This window comes from Ctenocephalides felis, unplaced genomic scaffold (genome assembly GCF_003426905.1).
Source record: "Ctenocephalides felis isolate EL2017-DRISC unplaced genomic scaffold, ASM342690v1 CF-g0.4_SCAFFOLD_01886, whole genome shotgun sequence".
In the NCBI taxonomy this organism is placed as follows: domain Eukaryota; kingdom Metazoa; phylum Arthropoda; class Insecta; order Siphonaptera; family Pulicidae; genus Ctenocephalides; species Ctenocephalides felis.
The window spans coordinates 25,426,773-25,452,649 of record NW_020538040.1 but is presented as its reverse complement, the minus strand read 5'-3'; the positions used below and the strand labels follow the sequence as shown (position 1 = coordinate 25,452,649).

Sequence of the window (25,877 nt, the reverse complement as noted above, 5' to 3'; positions counted from 1 at the left end):
CAATATGAAATTTTGTATATGTCTTTATGTTTCAAAGCCTTCTGAACATTATGAGATACCTTATAAAAAATAGATGTATGTGTATGTTTTTTCTGTATAGCAAAGAAAAATTGTTTACCCATTCCAGACTGAGTCTTTTGTCTGAGTATATCGGACTCAATACCACTTGGGTATAATACTGACTAAAACCTGCGCTTTTCTCTTGCCTCTGGTTCCTACGGAAACCGCTGGTTACAGGGGCAGGATCTAAAATGTTATAAGTCTTTCTCTAAATTATACTTTTCTTATAATTACTGCATTTGCTTTTCTTTTTTCCGAAGATTGCAAGTCTATTAACACTGAGTGTATGTGTGTGTGTGCAGACATAAATTTTTATCGACGGTTTCGGGAATGAGGATCAACCGATTTGAATATTTCAAAGAACATTCGATTCATACTCATGGTGATTAGCTTTTGACAACGGCGGGTCCAGCCGTTTCGAAGATACGGTGTTAAAAGTTCTAAAAATGGTAATTTAGTTTTTGAGAAAACGGAGTGCCCAATATAAATGATTCATAAAATATTTTATTTGTATTGACGAAACACCGAACTAAATTTTTCAGTTTGATCCAGATAATTCGTAGATCCAATGAAAAAAGTAAAAAAAAAACATTTGGCAGTTTAATATGACGAGTAGGCATATGCACATCAATTTATCTGTTATTTTATTAATAAGTACAAATTTTGTATATAATTTCTATGAGTTTTGTACCAATGTGTATTTGTCTCTAAAACAACTATTTAGCGCGATTGTTTTGAAAAAAAGTTCAACATTTTCAAAAAGTTTCAAGAATACCTTCTTAGAAAAAAATCAGATTAAGTCAAATATTTCTAATTCATCAATATTATTATTGGTGCTTTTGTGCTCGAAGGCTTCACTTCTTAACAGAGATTTTTTTTAATATTTAATTTTTAAATATTTTTTCCATTTCGTAGATATAGTCTTGAAATTGAAAATATTCTGAGATAAACACTTACCTTTAATTAGATTAAATGTTTACCTATTTAATTTTTTTAAAGTCATCGGCAATACATGATTGTGTGCTTCATATATGTATTTTATTCTTTTTTTCCATTCCATTTTTATGATTTTAATTGTGCAAACTAAATGTCTTTTATTGTTTAAAACAAAGTATTAATTTTTTTTATTTATCATAATTATAATTATTTATAATAATTTATTTTGCGGATTTTTATATATTTATACATCTTTGTATAATTTAAAATTTTCACTTTACTTTTTATCTTTGAAGTATTGAAATCAAAAACTTAAATAATTACTTTCTGAATATTGAATTATATATAAAGTACGTGAATCGTCATTTGATGGAGTAATTTGAAAAATTTTGTAATAAAAATTATGTACTTATTAACATAAATGAGCATTAAAATATGACATTGGTAGTTATGACCAAACTATTAATAATTTAGTGATTTCCGTATTTATTGTTTGACAACTGCACATGCACATGCATCATTTTAAAGTAAATATATATATATATATATATATATATATATGTATATATACACGGTGTCCCAGACCTTGACGTCAAGCCGAAACGGGCTGATAGTATCGACCTTAACTATCCTGAAATATTTAGAAAAAAAAATTATCCTACATTGTTTGGAAATTATGAGCTCTTAAGTGCAAAATATGTCGACTATCCATATCTCATCATTTTAAAGTGAAATCCACCAAGCTTTTGTGAGACAAAAGGATTTTTACTCAAAATTTTTCAGTAATAAAATTATCAAATATATTACAATTTTATAATCCATATTGAATGCTCTGATTAATTTATTTTTATTACATGATAATGGACAAACTAAATCTCCAAACATTTGCAAATTTTAAAATACGTAATAAATAGTGCATGTGTTTTTTGCTGTTTTTAAAAAAATTGTCACTTAGTTCTCTTTACCCCATAAACGCAGTAAAATGGGACAGTCTGAAGGCAAACAGGTTCAAGGTATTATTTTTAATTTCAATAGAATGTTACGTAATAATAGCTACATTATTCAATCAGAGCAATAAATAAATTTCATGGGTACACTTTTTACAGAGATAATACTGTATATAACCTTGATCTGATATTCCGTCAGAAATCTTTATTAGCGGTGTTGGAATAACTATTTATTTAAACTGTCTCTTAACTTTATTTACTTTTTATTTACTAATTTTTATTTTTTACGCCCTTGCCAGGATAAAGGTTCTGTCGGTCCTTTGCATCCCACCCACATGCAAGCTTTTATAGAGGTTATATAGAAGAAACTGTTGAATCTAACTCAAAATTAACAAAATACATTTTATAAAACAATTAAATGACGCATACTTAAACATTGTATTAAGGTCTCGTAAACTAAACAACAGTGCTTACAAAATAACTAACAACGAAAGAAAATATTTTTGTCATGGATTTTCAAACATTGCCGTTTATTTCCCGATAGCAATGTCGTAAGAATCAAGGTGGTGGCTGGTTATACTTCATTTTCTCTCTACTTTCAAATATTGTTGTTGAATGTTCTTAACTTTACTTGTTTTTGAGATATAGGTGATGGACCTTTTTACCCGCGGACCTTTAAACCCCGTTCTACCCTATATATTGTAGATAGTTGTCGCCACGTTTGCTTTCAAATAATACCAACCCATTCAAAATAATGATGACATTAGAATAGGCATTTTGTACATTCGGCTGGGGTAAATATTCTCACGTTCTTCAAAAAATCTTCCTAAAGAAAATTCTTTCCTCTCGGTGGTAAAATATCACGTACTCCTATGAATTCTCGATTTGTGCGCCCGGCCGTCCTACGGGCAAAATAAACTGCGTTATGTCACACCATTGCGGCCGCTGAGTCATTTATTTTAAAACTGATATACGCGTACAAAGCAATTAATTTTATAAAACGTACTATGTTTTCTGTAAATTAGTATTGGTTTTTGCGTATTTTACCATGACACACGCCTAGGCTGAAATAGTTAAGCGAAAAACATTTTAATGACTCTAGTAGACTCATAATTTATTGCAACAAGGTTTTGACGATACTGATTGTTGATTTCTTCGGTCGACTTATTTTTTAATTTCCCGTAGGGTAAGTTATAGTAATCGCAAAAAATCGAAAATGAAAATTTTTCCATATCTTCAAGTTTCAGAGGTTTGTGAACATTTTGGCATACCTTACAATTAGAAAAAGTTCATGTATTTGTGTGTGTGTGTTTGTGCGTGTGTGTATGCATGTGCGGATACAATTTTTTGTCGACCATTTAGAGGAGACGGATCAACCGTGTTTGATTTGAAAAAATTAAAAAACATTACATTCCTATTGATTAGGAAACCTGCCGTTTGATATGAGGCAAAAAGTGCCAAAAATGGTACTTTAGCTTTTGAGAGAACGGAGCGTCCGATTTGAATGATTCAAAATACATTTTACTTGTTTTTTGGGAAGGTAGGTCCGGCGTTTCGGAAGATCCGATAAAAACAGGTTTTTTAACATTTTGGCATACCTTAGAAAAAATACCAAAAACCAAAAAATGCCAAAAATGGAACTTTTGTTTTCGAGAGAACAGAGCGCCGATTTGAATGACTCAAAAAGCATTTTACTCATTTTGAAGAAATGAACAACTGGTGTAATTTTTGGGAAGGCAGGTCCATCGTTTCCAGAGATCCGATAAAAAAGTAAAAAATAATTCCATTTGGCGGTCAAAAATGATCAGTAGACACATGCACATTTTATTATCAGATATTTGATAGAGATTTTAATGATAAGTACAAATATTTTGTACATTTATATGGGTTCTGTACCAATGTTTACACGTTAGACTATGACGCGGCGCTTACGCGCTTCGATGTTTCGACTTATACACAGCTATACAGCGCGATTGCTTAAAAAAAGTTCATAATTTTCAAAAAAAAAACAAAATATGTAAAAAATCAAGTTTTTCAAAAATGGCGTTTTTTTCAAAAATTTCAAAATTCTCAAAAATCTATTTTCTTTTCCAAAAAGTTGAAGTTTTTTTTAAAAAATTAGTTTTTGCTACGGAAAGTTTCAACAATTTTCCCTAGGGCGCAACACCATGCAGCACTAGTTTTTTCATTTTATTAATGAGTGTTGCCAAAATTTTGTTTCGAGTGATTTTTGTTGACATAGCTCAAATATTGTTAAATTAATCAAAAGTTATTCGATTATATTTTTTTCAACTTTCATGGACATCAGAGAATCTAGTTTTTTAATAAAACAGTTAATTAACGTTCAGAGGATCCGAGTTGCAGTATGCTTTATAGATAAAGTTTGTAATAAAATTGGCTTCGATATATGTACGTTATATAATTTTATTTTTTTTGAACTATGTCTTCTATTTTTGAATAAAATAGATTCAATGCTATAGTTTTAATTTTAAAGGAAGTTCACGAAATAATTGCTACATTATTCAATCAATGCAAAACATAAATTTTTAGGGTACATTTATTACAGAGATAGCACTCTATATAATCTTGATCTGGCATTTCGTCAGAAATGTTTATCAGCAAAGTTGGAATAACAATAATGTATTTATGTTACGTAATTATAAAATTCATTAAAACTTCGATAACTCAGGCTGTTGGGTTATAATTTAACCCTTGTAGCTGTGGACTGTATTAAACACTGATTTGTTTGTATATTATGTATTTGTTGCAGTTCTTATTACAATCACTGATTTGTCACTAAGTTATAATGAAAAAAGATATATTTATTGGATATTTATTGCATGTTGTTTTGCGGAATTTATTTTTTGAAGTGAACAATTAGTCATATCAAACTATCCGCTACCCTCTCTACTAGGGGTAGCAACCATTCCGTGCAAAAGCTCAATGCCATGAAGATATTCACCTTCATGGCCAATATAATAAAACGAAAATACGGAAAACACAAGGGAGGTGAAGAAAATCATTGATTTTGTGTACCTCTCATACCATGGACCTGCCTTCGGGTAAACTACTATTTATTATTATTATTTATATACACAAAGGAGTGTTAAAAATGTGTATTTTAAAAAATCTAGAAATGCGTATATCCATTTAACAAATTAATTCCGATCGTTTATTTTAATTTACAAAATCTCTATGAAATGACTCCGCTTGTTTTCTATAGAATATTTCCATCCGATTTAGTTTACAAACCATTTGATTAATTGTTCACAAATCGGTTTATGTTTTCAAAACAGAATCATTAAATGTTTACATACACACTACACAAAGTTATGTGAAGCATTTCGAATGTAACAAATAAATAGCTCGTTAATTAATCGCCGTGTTTTAGCAATATTTGTAAATATATTGAATCGACGACATTTTTCACACTGGTACATCATAGTTGTTTATATAATAATAAAACGATGAATAATATTTTGATGTGTTTTGAAATAGTTAGTGCTGAATGGCATTGTGCCTTAAGGCAAATTTCTGGAACCGTACAGTAATTAAATAGTCGCGAAATGAAAATAATTATGCATCAAAAAAATATAAGCAATGAGTAATAATAATAGTTTTAAATATTTTAAAGTATTATTATAAATAGTGTAAATTATTATTGTATTTATCATCGTATTTTACATATGCAATATTTGTAAGTGCTTGTATTTGAGCGACGACCTTTATCAATGTTTATACGAGTATACAAGAACGAAAAACCCCATCGATACAAGCAGTAAGCTTTTTGAATCATTCTAATCGGATGCGTCATTCTCTAAAAGACTGCTATTGCTTGCTCTTTTTACGCCGTATATCCGAAACCGCTAGACCTGCCTTCGCCAAAATGTAATTATTAAATGTAATTAAACCATTTGTCGTTGGCTTAGATATTGCAGGATATTTATTAAGACCATGAACATCATCACTGCAATCATTTTTTTTAAATATATTTATTGATTTTGCTCAACAAAGTATTAGGCAAAAAGGACTCAACTTCTACGACAATATGGAACAAATTGGCCAAATAAACCAATTTACCAAACAAACTTTAAAACTTTTTTTACCAATTAATATATACACTGTATATGAATTAGTATAAACCATTGAAGTTGTACTTGAAAAAAAAAATGGAATCGATATTATTGTCATCATTTATTTAAAATATCGGTAAAGCTAGTGTGTCTGCATGTGATACTATTTTGTTTTGAAGCAAACTGACAGATAAATTGACATGTGATGGGTATCAGAGAATAAAAATGTAGGTATCGTATTTAAAGTGATATGAGCTTTGCGAAAAATCATGAATTAAAAATGAACTAGAGATTATCAGTAAAAACCATACTATTGATTTTTGCTATATATATATATATATATATATATATATATATATATATGTAGGGTAGTGCGGGACACAAAGGTCCAATTTGATATTGTGGAAAGGAATCTAATTACATCACAACAAATACTACACATCGAACAAACAACTATCTTACTATATTGAGTAAAACTCCCAGCTATTTCATCATTGTAGAAATGTGTTTTTTGCTGTTTTTTTAATTTGTCACCTGGTCCTTTTTACCCCATAGGCGGGGTAAAAGTGGACGGTCAGGGAGAAGATAGATCCAATGTCATATTTTTAATTCTGAAGGGAATTTCAGAAATGATAACTATATTATTCAACCAATGCAAAATATAAATTTTGTGAGTACATTTTTAGAGAGATAACACTGTATATAACCTTGATCTGGTATTTCGTCACAAATATTCATAAGCAGAGTTGAAATAAGTATTTATTTAATCTATCTTTTGTAAAATTGCTTTATTTAACTCAATTTACTTTTTTTAATTACTATTTTTTATTGTTTACACCTTTTCCAGGGTGAAGGTTAAATTGGTTCTTTTTATCCAACCAACGTGTAAGCTTTTATTTAGGTTATATAAAAAACTGTCTAATTCTAACTTAAAATTAACAACACATCATATAACGCAATTAAAAAAAGTATACATATAAATTATATTAGGGTCTCGTAAACTAAACGACAGTGCTCACAACTAGAAAAATCTAAGAGCGAAATAAAATACTTTTGTTATGGATTTTTAAATTTTACTGTTCATCTTCCGATAGCAACGTTGTAAGAATCTATGTGATGCCTGGTTATACATTTTTTTCCTCTGCTTTCAAGTATTATTGTTAAAAAATTCTTAACTTTATTGGTTTTTGAAATATCGGCAGTAGACCTTTTATCCCGCGGACCTTTAAGCCCCGCTCTACCACATATATTAAATCAGATTATCATAAGCAATAATTATACATACATCGTACATTTTATATTACAAAATATATTCTGAGGATTGGTTATCGTTTGTTATTTGATAATATTATAACAAAATGATAACAAAACTAAGAATATTAAAATTAAAGAAAAATCATCATATTGAGTTTTCTATGCTTTTCTCACCCGAAATATCTTACAGCTATTCTCGTATTGAAGGAAGTCCTAAATAAAACAAAACTTTTTTCATTATACATTCTTCGACTACGAATACGATATTTGTATCCTAGCGAGTTTTCTGATACGATGTTATTTACAAAATATATTTGCTGATTTTGAAAATAATTGAATTTCATGAAAGAATTGTATTTTTCTGGGAGATGAGAAATACTTGTAAACGACAAAATACGATTCTCATTAAAAATGTTTTCCGCGCGACCTGAAAAATAAAATTGAAAAGTATGTAAGTACGAAACTTTGGATATTTATTTACAAATTGAAGAGAGAGGTTTATTTTGCGACATTATATATATATATATATATATATATATATATATATATGTATAAAGATAATTTCGTCTCATAACATGCATAAATTTAAATTTCTTAAACCGCGAATATATGAAGTTCTAGAGTACAAAGTTAGTAGTACTTTATTCCAATTTACGACATTGTCAGGAACAGGATTGATGATCTACTGCACTGACATAGTTTAGTAAAAACTTTTAATAGTTTAGTAAACTGTTAATAGTTTTAGTGCTTAAAGTTTACAACACCTATATACTACCACATTTTTGGTTTTGTTAGTAAAGCTGCATTAACCTGGCTGGATAATCTCCATATATTGCAATTATGCATTTTTTAAAAGAATGCATCATATAAATTAAATCTAATTTTAATATAACAGGACAAACTTTGAATCATAGATATTTTAGATTAGTTAAAAATTGCATTTAGAACATAAAAATTCACTTTAAAACCATTGTTAGCGGTGTTGACGTATTAAACAAACAGATAGTTATTATATTATATGATATGGCCATATATTATATGAAAAATATATTATGTTTAGTTGCTTAATAATTTTATTTTATCAAATACATTTAAGAATTATTTCACAAATTATTACTTTCGATAATTCTACAGATTGAGAAGTTAGTACTGATCATTGAAAAAAAATCTGTAATAAATATAAACTATTTAGTTGGCTATTGATAAATAACCAACTAAGTAGTTTATATTTATTAATTTAACCGCCAAATTATGCGATTTGGGTGTTACATTAATAAATATAAATTATTTATTCAACATTTATCATACAAGGAAGAGATACTGAAATTGAATCTTGGTATTTTGTACACAAATTACATATTGAAATCTTTCTAATGAAAAATTTGATCACATGATATGATATAAATAATATGTAGTTTATAAAAAAAAAATTAAAAACCAATATGGTAGAGCGGGCCTTAGAGGTCCACTACCAGTATTTCAAAAACAAGTAAATTTAGGAATTTTTTGACAACAATATTTGAAAGTAGAGGGCAAAAGGTATGCAACCAGCCAAAGCGTTGAATTAAACGTCGCTATCAGGAGACATAGCTGCTTAGGATATGTTTGGAAATTTATAACAAAAGGTTTTTCTTTTCTTTTATTTGTTATGAGCACTGTTGTTTAATTTATGAGCTAAGCAGATCATTAAATTTTTTATATAACCTATATGTAAATTTACTTTCGAATGGGTTAAAATAGACCATCTGAACCTTTACCCTGACAAAGGTGTAATCATTGAGAATATAGTATATAAAAAATATATTAAGTTTACGAAAGCAATTTTAAGTAAAAAGTTATTCCAACTCTTCTGGTGAATATTTCAGACTAAACACCAGATCAAGGTTATATACGTGTTTTCTTTGTAAAAAACGTGCACATAAAATTTAGATTTTTCATTGGTTGAATAAAGTAGCTATTATTCCGTAAAACCACTGCAAATTTAAAGTTAAGACATTGGATTTGTTTGCCTCTGGTTGTCCTTTTTTCGCAGCGTATGAGACAAAAATAGGCAGATGACAAATTTAAAAAAATAGTAAATAAACACATTTTCATAATTAGAAAGTTTTATTGAACATAGTTGTTGTTTGTTTGATACGTGTTATCTGTTGTGATGAATTAATTTTGTTTTAGTATAATTACTTAAAGTCAAATTGGACCCTTGTGCCCCGCCCTGCCCTATAATGTGTGACATAAAATATGATAGGATGTAAAAAAAATAATAATTAAACTATAAATAAATAAACATAAAACTAAAAATAAAAATATAATTAATTCATTTTCAAAAACATATTTCAATAAATATATATAGGTACATAATATTTTTGTCTTTGTTTGGATACTTACACGTAGGTATGGTATGCTAAAATATGAGCTATGAGTTATTACTTTTATAAGTATAAGTTTCAGTAGCGTAACTAGGCCATCCGGGGCCCGTGGCAAATTTTTTTGATGGGGCCCCCCTATCAGTAAAATCAAGTGGTTTTGATTTAATTTAAAAAAACTCGAAATTTTTCAACGTGTTAAATGTTATATATATATATATATATATATATATATATATATATCCACAATTTGTAATGAATTGTATTGAAAATGAGTAAATCTACTTCGACTTATTCATTTTTTATGGTTTGAAATTAGGAAATTATTTAAAATGTATGTACAAAAATTAAAAAAAAAATTGAAATGTCTAAGTACAAAAAAACATAAAAATAAAAATAATTATAAGTCAAAATTAATAATTTAAAAGTACAATTACTGCTTTGTTTTGAAAATCAAACATAATTTTTTTTCAATTTTTAATTAGCTTTATAAGCTACATGTTAAGTTTGATATTTTGTTTTTACAAACAGTCTTTTCAATCCATTCCTTTGCTAATTTTTAAACAAACTACTAAATTAATTTTGATTTTTCAATTCGCATAATATATTCAAAAAATGACTTAATAAAAAGTTAGTTTTCTATTAGTCATTATTTGCATATTATAGAGCTTCATAAATATTAAAGAAAATATTTAAAAAAAATCACAACACTCTAAAATTATATTTTTACATTCTTACACGCTCATGGTTTTTTTTAGAAATTAAATTTATTTAGAAGAAAATTTTCTTGTTTATTCTAACTTTTGTTATTAGTGAAATAAAACCAAAATTTGTTAGATTTTACTAATTTTCACGCGTATTTGGGGCCCCCATGGCTTGGACAAAATAAAACTCTTTAAAATAATAATCGTACATTCCTCGCGTATTTTTTTACACGTATTTGGGGCCCCCGTGGCCTGGACAAAATAAAACTCTTTAAAATAATAATCGTACATTCCTCGCGTACTTTTTTACACGTATTTGGGGCCCCCTTGGCCTGGACGAAATAAAACTCTTTAAAATAATAATCTTACATTCTTCGCGTACTTTTTTTACGCGTATTTGGGGCCCCCGTGGCCTGGACAAAATAAAACTCTTTAAAATAATCTTACATTCCTCGCGTACTCTTTTACACGTATTTGGGGCCCCCTTGGCCTGGACGAAATAAAACTCTTTAAAATAATAATCTTACATTCTTCGCGTACTTTTTTTACGCGTATTTGGGGCCCCCGTGGCCTGGACAAAATAAAACTCTTTAAAATAATCTTACATTCCTCGCGTACTGTTTTACACGTATTTGGGGCCCGCGTGGCCTGGACAAAATAAAACTCTTTAAAATAATAATCTTACATTCCTCGCGTACTTTTTTAACGACATTAAATTTGATTGAACGAAGTTTTCATGATTAATTTGTTTCTCATGATTTTTCTATATTATTAATGTTTCTTACGGACGTTGGGGGCCCCGTATATTTGATACGGCAGATACGGCGGTAGTTACGCCCCTGATTCTTACGAAAACATACTTTTCAAATGAAATAAAGTATTAGAGTATAATGTAGAAACAATATTTCTGAGCACGCGTCCTCTTGAGCCGGGGCCCCCTTGGGTCGGGGGCCCGTGGCATTTTGCCACCCACGCCACCCTATAGTTACACCACTGATAAGTTTACTAATTGACTTTACAAAAAACATAAACTAGCTGTAAGTGGAATTCTGTCTTAAGGCAATTAAGGCATCGTGCCTTAAGGCAAATTGCAGGAACTTCCCGTACTAAAAATTATTATTTTTCTAAAAACAATTAACATTTTGAAAAAATTTTCGAAACAAAACTTCTAAAAAATTAGATTTTTAAGAAACTATAAATTCGACAAAAAATTACTTTCAAAAAATATTTTTTTTTTGAAAACAAAATTTTTTTGAAAAGAAAAATGTTTTCTTCATTTTGACATATTTTGGAAATTCTGAACTTTTGAGAGAACTTTCAAAGCAATCGTACTGCTTGAATTGCATAGAGACGAAATGTCAAAGCGCGCAAGTGCTGCGCCGCCGTCTATCGCATAAGCATTGGTACGGAACCCATAGAAAAGTAAAAAAAAATTATATTTATTGTTAAAATCTCTATAAAATAACTGATAATTTGATGTGCATATGTCTAATGTTCATTTTTGACCGCCAAATGGCTCATTTTTTTACTTTTTCCTCCATATCTCCAAAGTCGTTGGACCTGCCTTTTCAAAAATTTAAACAGTTGTTCATTTAGTCAATACAAATAAAATGTTTTTTGAATTATTCAAATCGGACGCTCCGTTCTCTTAAAAACTGAGTTACCGTTTTCGGCACTTTTTGCCCCGTATCTTTGGAACGGCTGGACCTGCCTTCGCCAAAAACTAATCAGCACGTCTCCTTATCAATACGAATCGAATGTTTTTTGAATTATTCAAATCGGTTGATCCGTGTTCCCGAAATCGTCGACGAAAATTTGTATCCGCACATACATACACACACGTACATACATACATACATACACACACACACACATACACACACACACACTCACACACACATATATCCATTTTTTCTAAGGTATGCCAAAATGTTAAGAAACCTCTGAAACGTAAAGATATATAAAAATTTTCATTTTCGATTTTTTTGCGATTACTATAACTTACCCTACGGGAAGTTAATAAAAATACTAATTAAACCCTTATTTACACACAATATTACATTTTACATTAGCTAACTATTTATTTACTCTAATTGTAACTTTTAAATTTCAGCGCGTTTTTCGATTTGAAGTTCAATGTGAACTACGTTAAGTATTTTCTAACCTCAAAGTAAAATTTTGACATAAAGAAGGTCATTATGATTACTTGCACAATTGTGATATTATTTTTAAAAAATATTAATAGATATTTATAATAAAATAAATAATTGTTTATTTATGTATATTTAATTGATAATTGTGTGCTGAAAGTGCTATGGTAAACTAGTGCGTTATTTAATTTAGTTCATTCGATCATTTCGATTAAGACTCTAAATTTGTCTTTGTTTCTTCTGATGGTAAGTTTGATGAAATCACTTAGACTACAAGCAGTTATTATTAAAAAACGTCGAACAAATAAACTATTTTTTTGAAATAATGGGAACATTTTCAAACAAACATACAACATCTTCTCCCTTTGAACCCTATGTCAAATCAGTATAGGTGTTACGACGACTGTCACTACCGTACCCTGGCACAACCGTACCCAGTCTCCCCTTCATAGAAAACTCAACAAAGAATATGCTTGTTTTATATAATATTTGTATTGCATCACCTTGATTTTGCAACCACAGGTTCAAATTTTGATACTCACCTTTTTCAGCTTGATATCAAGTAGTACTAATATCAATTGACTTCTAATAACACAATGTTAAGAAACGACATCACAACAGGTAATAGAACACGTAGTTGTGTTCAACAAAATGAATAAAAAAAGAGTGCGCGTAAGGTTCACACGCGATTGAAGTAAAACTTTTTTTCTATGTGTACAAGATGGCATTTAAGTAAAAATAAATACATCATATAACAATTTTGAATAATGTTTATTAGTAATATGGTAACACTCGTGATGCACACATTCATTAGTGTCAACCATTATACACATTTATATAATGATAAATTATAAATTATATATTTATAATAGCATTAAAAATATGTATAATATTTAAAACCAATAATGTAATTAAAGCCATACTTCAAATATGACATGATCGGTTTGCCATTGTAATTTGCATTTAGAAATGAACCTTCATTTGAAAAATGAAGTAATTGCTGATTAATAAATTCTATAATATTCGTTCACACAGTGGATTATGTTAAACAACGCCTAAACAAATATTGTTTTCGCAACTTCACTCATCATGTAATTGTTTGAAGAACTTCATGTAATTAAAATTAACATACATTAATTGACTGTTAGTATTTTTTTTACTTTTTCACTGGCGATATAATCTCATTTTTTGAACAGCTGTAATTACTGTCTTGCCTAAAAATATTTTCCATTTTAATAACTTCAAAGATTTATAGAAACTACGAATAATATAAAAATCATTTCTAATCAATAAACTTACGTTTAGTTCACGGAACAAATGTTTAATTTATTTTATTATCTTCAAGGAACAGCGTAAAATATTCTTCTGATTCAGGCATTTTTCATTAAATCAAGATTCGTACTACGATGTAACTTCAAAATGTTTATTTATCTATGCCGATTTCCTTGTTGATATCTGTATGCATACAACGTTGATGCATACAACGACAGATCTCTTTTCGCATACACGACGACTAATCACAATCGACCCGTATAGAAATGATATCATCGAGAGCGAAAGACGAATCATTAGATGAATTCTAATAATAAAATCATCAAATTTGGATGAATTAACCATTGGGTTACCATAAAAAAATACGAAGAAAGGAGAAGTTTCAGCCCAACAGCTTATTGGACGTAAGGTCCTGATTGCTGTTAAGATATAAGAATAAAAAAAAGTAACAATAAAAAACGATTATTATTATTTTATCACAAATATATTTTGGTGCATGTACCTATTGTGGTCTGTTTGTTGTTTTAAGCACGGAACCTTAAATAAATGATCTCCCAAGCACAACGAAATAATGATCGTTAATTATGTTTGTATTATATTTTTATTGGATAATAAAAGTTTATTTCATGTTTGTTTTTATTATCCGTTTAATTAAATATAACTATTGTATTTTCAAGGCTGTTTACACAATTGAGTTTATAGGATTTATCTGACTGCTTCCAAAACAATTATGAAATCTTTCCTAATAGTGTTAAAAACAAGCCAGAAGTCTTAATTCTTTTTGGAACCAGAAGGAAATTCATACGAATAAAAATAGTTTTGAATTTCTTGAAGTTTTTCAAACTCATCTATACTTATCTATACTCTTTCTCTATGGTTTAGTGGTCAAAGTTATGGATTTCGAATTATAATTTTCATACAGCCTGATGTATATATTTTTAACTTCCTGTAGAGTAAGTTATTGTAATTGTCTAAAAATCGAAATTGAAAGCTTTTGCATTTCTTAACGTTTGGAAGGTTTCTGAACATTTTGGCATACATCAGAAAATGGATGTGTGTGTGGATATGATTTTTTGGCCACGTTGTCGCGCGCATGGATCAACCGATGTGAATGGTTCAAAAAACATTCGATTCCTATTGGTAAGGAGATGTGCTGACTAGTTTTTGGCGAAGGAAGGTCCAGCCGTTACGGAGATACGAAACAAAGAGTGCAGAAAATAGAAATTGAGTCTTTGAGAGTACGGAACATCCGATTTGAATGGTCCAAAGAACATTCAATTTGTAATAATGAGAAGAAGTGGCGATTAGTTTTTGGCAAAGGCAGGTTCAGTCATTTTGGAGACACCGAGCATGATATGCAAAAAATGGCAGTTTTTGAGAGAACAAAGTAACCGATTTAAATGATTCATAAAGAAACCATATAAAGTGTTATGCATCGTTAGAATCGTATCATAATTCTTAATTTTTCTTTCAAATTTTGCAACTTCGTATTTCAAACGGATGACTTTAGTTTTCACTTGTAAAAACATCTGGCAAAAAGTTAGAGTATAAATGGCTCTTATGCCGCATTGCTGCATTAATAAAAAATATTATCAGTATTATAGTAATGATAAATTTCACGAGAGGACAACCGTTTGGGTTGCCATCTATAAATGACTATGCTGTTCAAAGAGTGAGCTCATAAGACTCGTTAAGTTCTGTGTAAGTGATTTTCTGAAATCTCCTTGTCAATCCATTGGCATCAAAAATAAAATGCAATTTACCAATTCCAATTGTAGTCAGATCAATTACTCTTATAAGTCTGAATTCTATTTATACCTAAATAAGTAATGCTGTCTACTATTTAGTGAATCATTTTTTTATTGCTTCTCGTAGCAACAATGAGCAAAATATTATTATGTCACGTCTCCTTGGGTTATGAAATATTCTTGCGATAATTTAAAATAAATAAACATTAAATAAATAGACAATAAAAGCCTCGTAGTGCTAACATAGATTACCGAACTCGTTGAATAATGGTTTCTTTACACACGCCTATTATTAAATTAGTAATAAGGCAGCTAGTAGAAATTATAATAAAAAGTTTTTGTGCGAATCCTTACTTTACTGTACTCGTATATGTACATCAAGTATCCAGTATATAAACTTGAAAGAAATATTCCGGTTAAAATTATTGATAACGATTTTTGTTAAAGAAAATTCTATAGAAAAAATGTTAACTACAATTGATGTAAAACACATGTTCAAATTTATTGAATTCATTGAAGTTTATATAATTGTTTTTGTAATATTAATAATCATATAAAAAATGTAGTCATTTTTGAACCAGCGGTGGCGTACACGCTAAGGATCAATTGGTTCCGGGTTCCATTCCAACCTTTACCCAGCTCGATATGGGGCGGCATGATGTAAAATTTTCACGTGAGGTTAGAGATCTTGTTTAAGTGAAAATTGCCTTTGGCAGGCAAAGCTGTATATCAAATCGTAATAAGTCGAACTTAAGCATAAGTTTAAGTTATTGGTCACATCTGGATAAATAACTACTGGCTTATCTACCAAAAAACAAGCCATACATTAAATACATACATACATTACATAAAATTGTCCAAAAATTACTAACTTTATTCATTGTTTTTAAAGGGTCAGAAGCAAGTTTATTAGTTCGAGTTTTACCTTGTTTATTAATTTGTTGTACATTGAGTATTATTAGTTAATAACTAGCAACTAGTTTTTGCGTAGATTATTTATCTCGGTCATAACATGATTCATCTTAAAAAGCTTGCGTTGGGTACGGTTGTGACAAATTTTGTGGGTATGGTAGTGACATGTGAAATGTTGTGGGTGAAATGTTGTTTATGACTTTTTGGTTTGAGGACTAAAAATTGAAAATCAATACATATACATACAATCAATACCGGCATTATTGTCCGATGATTGATTTTGTATGGTTTGTGGAAGCTCATATTCTGAAAGTAGGTTTGGTGCAAATTGGAGCAAGCGTAAGTGTTTTAGAGACGAAATCGCTATCTTACGTTTCAATATTATAAATCTTGTTACGGAACTCATACAAATATAAACAAAATTTGTACTTGAAACTAAAATCCCTATAACATATCTGATAGCTTGATGTGCATATATCTAATGATCATTTTTTGCGGCCAAATCGCTTTTTTAACTTTGTTTATTGGATCTTCGAAATCGCTGGACCTGCTTTCCAAAAGTTTAATCAACTGCACGTTTTTCCATCAATAAGAATCGAATGGTTTTTGAATCAGACAAATCGGTTGTTCTTAGGTATGCCAGAATGTCCATAAACAAATCTTGGACACTTACAGATACGCAAACATATTTATTTTCCATTTCTTTTGCGATTTCTATAACTTACCTTACGGGAAGTCAAAAAAATAAATAAAACAATAACGTTTGTTACCGACTCCCGTGTCTATTAGGTACATTTTGCGAACTCTCGTACCGAGTGCCTATAAATTGATCCAACCTTGATAAGTAATAATGATACTAATAATAATAAAGTATCTCTTGTTGCTATTTTTAACGCCGTGTACTTGCTCTCTTCCATGTGTTGTTCGTAATTTGTACTTTTATTATGCTGTTTTTATTTTAACAAGTCGAAAATATCAGTCGGTCCTGTTCCTTCTCGAGACGACGAAAAGAGACGCCCTCGTTTCGTAGTACATGCGGATTGCCTTTATTGGACTCAATTGATGCAAATGTTTATTTCATGATATTTAATATGTGTGTATTGTATTATTAATATGGGTAAATGTATGAGTTTTGAATTATGCTTCAAAATGTTTGTGAGTGCTATTTTATCAATTTCTATTCTCATGCAGTGGCAACGGTCAAGCTATTTTAGGTGCTGGATGGTTTTGGAAAAAACTCTAATGTGACCCTAGTTAATGCTCATGATTCATATATGATCGGCTCAGTGCACACACTGACTAACTCCACTTTCTGAAAAAAATTAAATTTTTGTGTGGAAGTAGAGGACTGGGTACGGTTGTGCCACTTTTCTTTGTGATCAGCCATAATTTTGTTAATTTACCAGATCTAAAGATATTTGTTGGGAATGATACAGACTAGTTTTAGGGAAAATTCTACCAAGCCGTTTTCTTGTAATTAACTGTTGAAAAAAAAAATTAAGCCGATTTTTATGGTACTTTTGTTGGCGATATATATCATGGTCTTATAGAACATACTGAAATATTACGGCCTTACGACAAGTAGTTTAATTTTAAAAATTCATTAAAGTTTGAGAAAATGAGTAGTTTTTTTTTGACGTTTGTTAAAATTAAAATTAGACGATTTACTTGGTATAACGATAGAGTACTTGGTCTTAATGAACATACTAAATCATTAAAGTCTTACGGAAACTGGTTCAATTATAAAAATTGTTGATTTTTGAAAATTTGCTTTCAGAAAATACACGTTAAGTTCGTTTGTTTTCAATTATGTGTAATAAATCCACTCGGAATACTTTTAATCGCTCATAAGTTAATTTACTTTTTATTGATTAAGTCGATTATTTTTACATATCGGGAAGTTTATGTAACTTGCCTCAAGACAAAATACCATTACCAATTAGTTTAGTCCACGTTTTCGGGAACATGGATCAACCGATTTGAATTATTCAAAAACATTTGATTTTTATTGATAGGAAAATGTGCTTCTTAGTTTTTGGCAAAGACAGGTCCAGCCGTTTTGAAGCTTGGTTTTAGCCAGAACCGAGCATCCGATTAGAATCATTCAAGAAATATTCGGTTCGTATTGACGGGAGGTCAAGCTGTTTTGTATTTTGCAAAGTGCAAAAAATAACAGTTATTAAAAAAACCCAGGACATCTAAATGAAGTCCCATCGCTTTTAACTGTTTACCTACGGGCGAACCCTGGTTTAAAATTTGAAAACAGATTAGATTTTATTTAATGAATTGTTATTTATGAAATTTTATTTATAAATTTACAGGAATATTATAAATATTAGATACTACTATTATTTTCCTAAATTAAATATATTATTCTTTTCTACAAAAATCAAGTCTTCATCAAACATTCATGTGTGCGGTCTTTATGTTTTGTAAAAATATTTTTTTTGTGTGTTTTTTTCCACAGATGACGAGTCAAACTGGGGATGCATGTGTGTGTCTGTGTGTGTACTTTACAATTTTTAATAGAAAAGTTTGATTCCGTTGCATTGTATGAAAATATCAAATTAAATACGTTGCAACCCGATGCCTTTCAACACTTTTATTTCTAAAGGAACATGATTGCGTTTCCGAAGCCCCAGAACTGATGCGAGTCGTCTGGCAAAACGACGCTTGGAAAAATCCATACATTCATCGACATACATTTTTTTATTGTCGAATTATTTGTGTAACGCGAAACTCGAGCACATTTATGAAGACATATCAATTACAATTTATTTTCCTTGAGATATTTCATACTGGGTTTAAATAACATGCGTGAGGAAATAATATTTGTAAAGGTCACTATTTGGTGTAAGGAAATACTGATCTAATTTTGGAATATACAGAAACCTTAGATTTATTGTCTTGTTCACAGGTTCATTATTGACATTTAAAGATCTTATTCATAAATGTATAATTAACTCCCAATGTAATATCTGAAGAGCACATTAGAGAAAGTAGAAGTCAATAGAAAACTCCAGTTTGAATGACAATTAAAAAAAAATAATAATCATACAGAATTCAATATAAATACTATATGAAATCAATTTTAACTAGTGGTGCATGGCATCGTTTCTTAAGACAAATTGCAGGAATTTCCTGTACTGCAATGAAATATTCGAGAAATTTGAATATTTTTAGCCTGAATTAAAATTGAAATCTAAATAATTTTTGATATTAAAAAAAATGAAAATGAATTTTAAAACTGACTTTTCCCAAAAACTAATAATTTCTTCACTGGCGTTATATAAATTGTAATAAAAAAAATTATCACATAGAAATATAACAACCGTTTGGGTTGCCTAGAAGTTAACACAATATATCATAGGATTCATTAAGTTTGATCTCTTTTAATAATATATGTATATAAGAATTTTTAATATATTACGAGCTTTTTCGTGTTTCAATTTTCTGCGAAGGAAACATCTATATTAATATTATGTATTAATATCTATGTAGAGGTCCAAAATAATATATGTGTATTACATATCTGTGGTTAATATCCATCTAACCATAAAACAGATACAAAATTTCATTTCCAAATAATTACTTTCATATTGAGGTTTTATGTATTGGAACAAATCGCCTTTTGATTGCTTTTATTGTCGGACATTATACGACATATATATATATATATATATATATATATATATATATATATATATATATATATATATATATATATATATATATATATACATATCCATTTCTATTTCTAAGGACTTCTGTAATTACATCGGTGTTAGTATTTAATTGCCGCGAAGCAATTTATGTTGCAATTATTTCGAGGGGATGGACGTTACATCATATTTACTTTCTTCTTATATATTATTATTATTATTAGAAACGTCGGAAACAAGAATTAACAGGGGTTGTTAACCTTTTAATTGCCGCTACCTCATATCTTGAGATTAGTTTTTTAGTTTATGGGATTCAATTTATTTCATTGATTTATTTTTAACATCCAGTAGAGTAAGTTATAGTAATCGTCCAAAAATCGAAAATGAAAATTATTGCAGATCTTTATATTTATGTTTCAGAGGTTTCTGAACATTTAGGCATACCTTAGAATAAATGAATGTATGTATGTTTGTGTGGATAAAATTTTTCGTCCACGATTTCGGGCGCATGGATCAACCAATTTGAATGATTAAAAAACATTCGATTTCTATTGACGAGGATACGTATCAATTAGCTTTTAGCCAATGCAGGTCAACTATAGTAAGTAAAGACTAATTCCACATATTTGAAACATATTTCAAACTTGTATGTAAATACTAGCTAACCCGGCCAACGTTTCTAATATCCATAAAAAAATATTTTTAGAAAATTTTAGTATAAAAATAACTAACATAATTCTAAATGTAGAAGTATGTAAGTGGTATATAAGTGAATAGGAAAGCTAACAAAAATTATATGAATGGTTTACCCACTGCAATGCATGTCATATATAATTACTTTTGGAGCATATTTATAGTCATTGCAAGTGCATTTAATCTAAAATTGATTTTTATTGAAATTGAATAAAAACATTTTAATATTTAAGATTTTGATCTATTATCACTGCGCTTTTCTTTATTCAATTTTTTTTTAAATACGGAGCAAAATACTAACATTTATTTTTTAATTATGTCATACTTAGCGAATTGAGTGAGATTTCAAAAATTTTGGTAAAATACCCAGTTCGTCGCGAATATCTGATAATTGTTTTAAAAATGTTACAGCACATAGACTGATATATTTAGGTTTTTCTATAAACTCAGAAATAATAATTAACCCTTTCAACTCGGATGCCGCCGCTCCCGCCGGAATTAATAAATTCCGGAATTCGCCAGTGAAAAGGATTAATAAGTTATCGGGCTATATGAAAGTGATTGGGCTACTAAAATGACTATTATGAAATTAAAGAGGTAAGATAGCAAAAATTTGGAGTTGCATGTAATTTTCAAATTCAAATATCAAAAGTTGAGAAAAACGAAAATTGACCCCAAAATTAGAAAAAATATTAGGTTTGGGCAGTTCTCGATATAAATAATTTGTTTTTTAGTTAAAGTTTCAGTAAAATTTAAACTTTCTCATAAACTCAAAGAAATCGGAATTAATATTATGTCAAAAGCATTCATTGGCTGATGAACGCGGGATGAAAAATGTTTACATTAATGAAATTGCTACGAACAAGGTTGGTGAGAAAAAAGTAAAAATTTATGGTTATATATATTTTTTAATTCCACATTACTCCGAATTTTTTAAAAAATCTAAGGGTAAACAACCCTTATCACTTAGTGGTACAAAAAATAGATAGTAGCCGATTTTCAAACCTACTGAATACGCATATAAAATTTGGTAAAACATGTTAAGTACGTTTCGGAGGAGTACGGTAACGAACATTGCGACATAGAAATTTCATATAAGAGATAGAAATAATTTTAAGGTGTTTGGAATCGATTTCTGTAAGGTAGTCATAGGTAATAAAAGGTTGTCATCGCCTGCTGCGACGCTTGAGCGAACCCTGTCACAAACAGGCCAGGGGAATGTTTTAATGAAGGATACAATATTTATATTTTCTTGTCGTTGACACCAATTAGTTGCTTTTTGTGCACGCTTCCGTTTATCGCTTTTCCAAAATGATAATTACGAGAACGTTAAGAATCTCGATGCTGACAGAAAATAATGCGATGCTAAAAATGGCCAAAGGAAAATATTTTCCTTCATAATAATAAATATGCTCGAGCTCATTATAATCGACATGTGTTCCTAATGTGTGATTTATTAATAGATATATAAGAAAACAAAAAAATATATCGTTAGGTTGGATGATAATGAATTAGTTTTGTCAGATTGTCAGGGATTTTTTAAATGAACTCTTTCGAAAGAAGTGTTCCAATTTTATTCAACAAGGTTTCAATATTATATATATATATATATATATATATATATATATATATATATATATATATATATTAGGTTGGCCCTTAATATGGAAATTTTCGAATTTCTTTGTTCCTAAGGGCTCAAATGCTTTAAATTAATAGAAAAATATTCTCTTCTCTCTTTTAGCTTTTAATATTAACATTTAGATATTAAAAGTTTCGTATATTTATTATTAACTTATGTCATTAAGTAATAAGTAATACTTGCGCCATCTGTATCATATATATCAGGTATAGGGTAAAGAGGGGCACAAAGGTTCAATTTGATCCAGTAATTTTACTGTATGAACTAAATTAACTACATCAAAACCCATAACACATATTAAACAAATAGCTATCAAATTTTGTTCAATAAAGTTCTCAGTTATTCCTAATTATAATAAACAAATATCAGACTGCCCGAAGGCAGGTCTATGCTATAAGAGCACCATGAACCTGCCTTCCCCTGTTTATTATTCCCATTTCCAATAATCGCTTTTTATTCACTCTTATTAATTTTCCTTTCCAAACTTTTGTTTTCATGCTCCCTGGTCTTTTGCTTCAGCTTTCAGTTTCCTGCATTTTCTTTTCTCGAGAAAGTCATCAACCAACTGCATTCTTCTTCTTCCTAATTATAGTCCTTCTATTTTACCTTCGACCACGTGGTGTAGAAGGCACTCCTTTTGTCGAATGGGTTCAATCCAGTTTCCTTTTCTTTTAAAGATCTGCTCAGCAAAAATCTTTTTTCGCCTACTCATCATAGGACTTCTTCTTTTTATATCTTATCTGCCCACTTTATTTTTTCCATTCGCCACATTTTAAAACTTTTCTAATTATTCCTAATTATAGATATATATTTACTATTTTTCCAAAATTTATCTGTTTATTTTTATCTCATGAGAAAGATAAAAAGGGACAGTCAGGCGGCAAACTAAACCAATGTTTTATTTTCAAAAGCATTTTACGAAATAATAGCTACATTTTTTAACCAATGCAAAAAAAATTTCATGGGTACATTTTTTACAGAGATAACTGTATATAACCTTGATCTGGTATTTCGTCAGAAGTATTTATCAGCAGAGTTGGAATAACTATTAAATTCATCTCTTATAATAATGCTGTTTTTAACTTAATTTACTTATTTATTTATTACCAGGGCAAACGTTCAGCAGGTCCTCTTTACCCCATCCACGTGTAAGCTTTTATAGAGGTTATATAAAAAACTGTTGATCTTAAAATTAACTATACTTGTTATAAAACACGTAAATAACGTATACTTAAAAGATACATTAAGGTCTCGTAAACTAAACAACAGTGATCACAACCAAAAAAACTAACAACGAAATAAAGTAAATACTTTTGTTATGGATTTTCAAGCATTGTCATTTATCTCCCGATAGCAAAGTCGTCAGAATCAAGGTGATTGCTGAATTTACATCCTTTGCCCTCTACTTTCAAATATTGTTGTTGAAATATTCTTAACATTACTTGTTTTTGAAATATTGGTGGTGGATTTATATACCCGCGGACCTTTATGCACCGCTTTAAATTTTAAAATTATAAAATACTATATTTAATGTGTACCAGCACATCGCTCGATTTTAAAATAAAAAAACTTAAATTAAATTGCATAATTAAATATAATTTTCACAATTTAATATCCTCCATTCTGAATTGTAATTATTAATCAAATAATGAATGTAATAATGACTCGATTCAGCAAAGTACTATTCATTTTTCCCTCTGTAATATATTTTATGATTTTCTACTAGAATTCGCAATTAAAATATCCATATTTTCCAGAACACAGTTCAGATTTAAAATGAAATATGTAATATGCAGTTTAGATGTACCTCACGTAAGTGCCGTATAAAACTAGTGCTAGTTAAACTAACACTGTATTATATCGCTTCGGAATAGTAGTGGAAATAGGGGTACATTTTCGATAAGGTAATATTATTGATTTTTATTCTAAAATATAACTATCATGATTGAGTTTTGTGTTTATGATAAGAAATGCAAGTACACTAATTACTATTATTGTTATTAGTCGTAATCCTTTTTATTCAAGCATCAATGATATTAATTTATCTTTTTAAATATAGATTTAAATTATGAATAATAATCTGTAAGCCAGTAACATTGCGAATTTTACTTTAGTACATAAATATAGCATTAAAATTCAGTAAGTGATATATTTTTAAGAACCTTACGATTTCAATTGTACAAATGTTCGATAGTAAATTTATTTTTAATACTTTTATTTTTTACAGAAACATCACAATAACTTTGAAAAGTATACTTTGAATAATAATTTGCAATTAAGGTGTCATATCAATGCTTTAGGCCATGAGTTTCCAAACTTTTACATGTTGTGGACCCCTTGGGTTTTGCCATGGACCCCCTATTTATCCAATATTAATTTTTTTATAAATTTCTAACTGTTTATGCTACATGGACATGTAAAATAGCTGCAAATATAGATAATATAATATAAGTAAATGGATATTAGCATGATATGTTGAGATTTACTATAATGAACAACCACAGTCTTTTTGCCGATGTGGGACTCCTTGGAAATTGTTACAGAATCCTTGGGGACTAGCCTAATCTTTTCTCCATTAGTTAATAATTCATTCATCAAAAATCTGATGGACCTATAAAATTTTTTTTTACCAGAATATTTCCACTTGGCATTGTCATTATATATTGTACATGATTTTTTAATAAGCATACAGCATGTTACTCAGTTTGTTTTTCAGAATACAATAAATATTATTTTTTTAGTAGATTATGTATTGTCGATTTTGATTATTGGAGCTATTAGATAGTATTAGTTAATTTCATTAATTAGTAACGTATAAGCAATTATAAATGGAATTATAAATAGATGAAATGATAAAAATGTTATATATTTTTAGCTACACTTATCATTTTTTTACTGTTAATTTTTAACTTCCAGTATGGTGAGTTTAGTAATTGCAAAAAATGTGTGTGCGTGCGGATACAATTTTTGTTGACGATATAGAATTACGGATCAATCGATTTAAATGATTTAAAAAACATTTGATGCCTATTTATTGAGTCCTGTCGCGTTTCGAAAATACGGGTCAAAAACAGTAATTCAGTTTTTGAGAGAACGTAGCGTCTGATTTTAATAAGTCAAATATTTTATTTGTATTGACGAAATAAACAACTGATAATAGAAAGGCAGGTAACGCGGTTTCAGAAAAACAATGAAAAAAGTAAAAAATGACATTTGACGGTCAAAATTGATTATTAAAAATATGCACATTAAATTATCAGATAATTTATAGAGATTTTAATAATAAGTACAAATTTTGTTGTTCTATGGGTTTCCTACCAAAATTTATAATGTTTAGACATAAGACCAAGACCTGGCGCTTACGCGCTTCGATATTTCGTCTCTAAAACGACTCTGCAGCGCGATTGCTTTGAAAATTTTCACAATTTCAAAAAAAAAAAAACAAATATAAAAGAAATCAA

General features: G+C 29.2%; 1 protein-coding gene across 1 annotated transcript in view; it reads left to right on the top strand.

Annotated features, from left to right (window-relative positions):
* Positions 1 to 1,978: 1,978 nt before the first annotated feature.
* Positions 1,979 to 25,877, top strand: part of LOC113374791 — a 26,934-nt gene continuing 3,035 nt past the window's right edge. The window contains exon 1 of the mRNA XM_026614757.1: positions 1,979 to 2,009. Within this exon, the coding sequence (XP_026470542.1) occupies positions 1,979 to 2,009 (31 nt within the window). The remainder of the gene's footprint in view (positions 2,010 to 25,877) is intronic.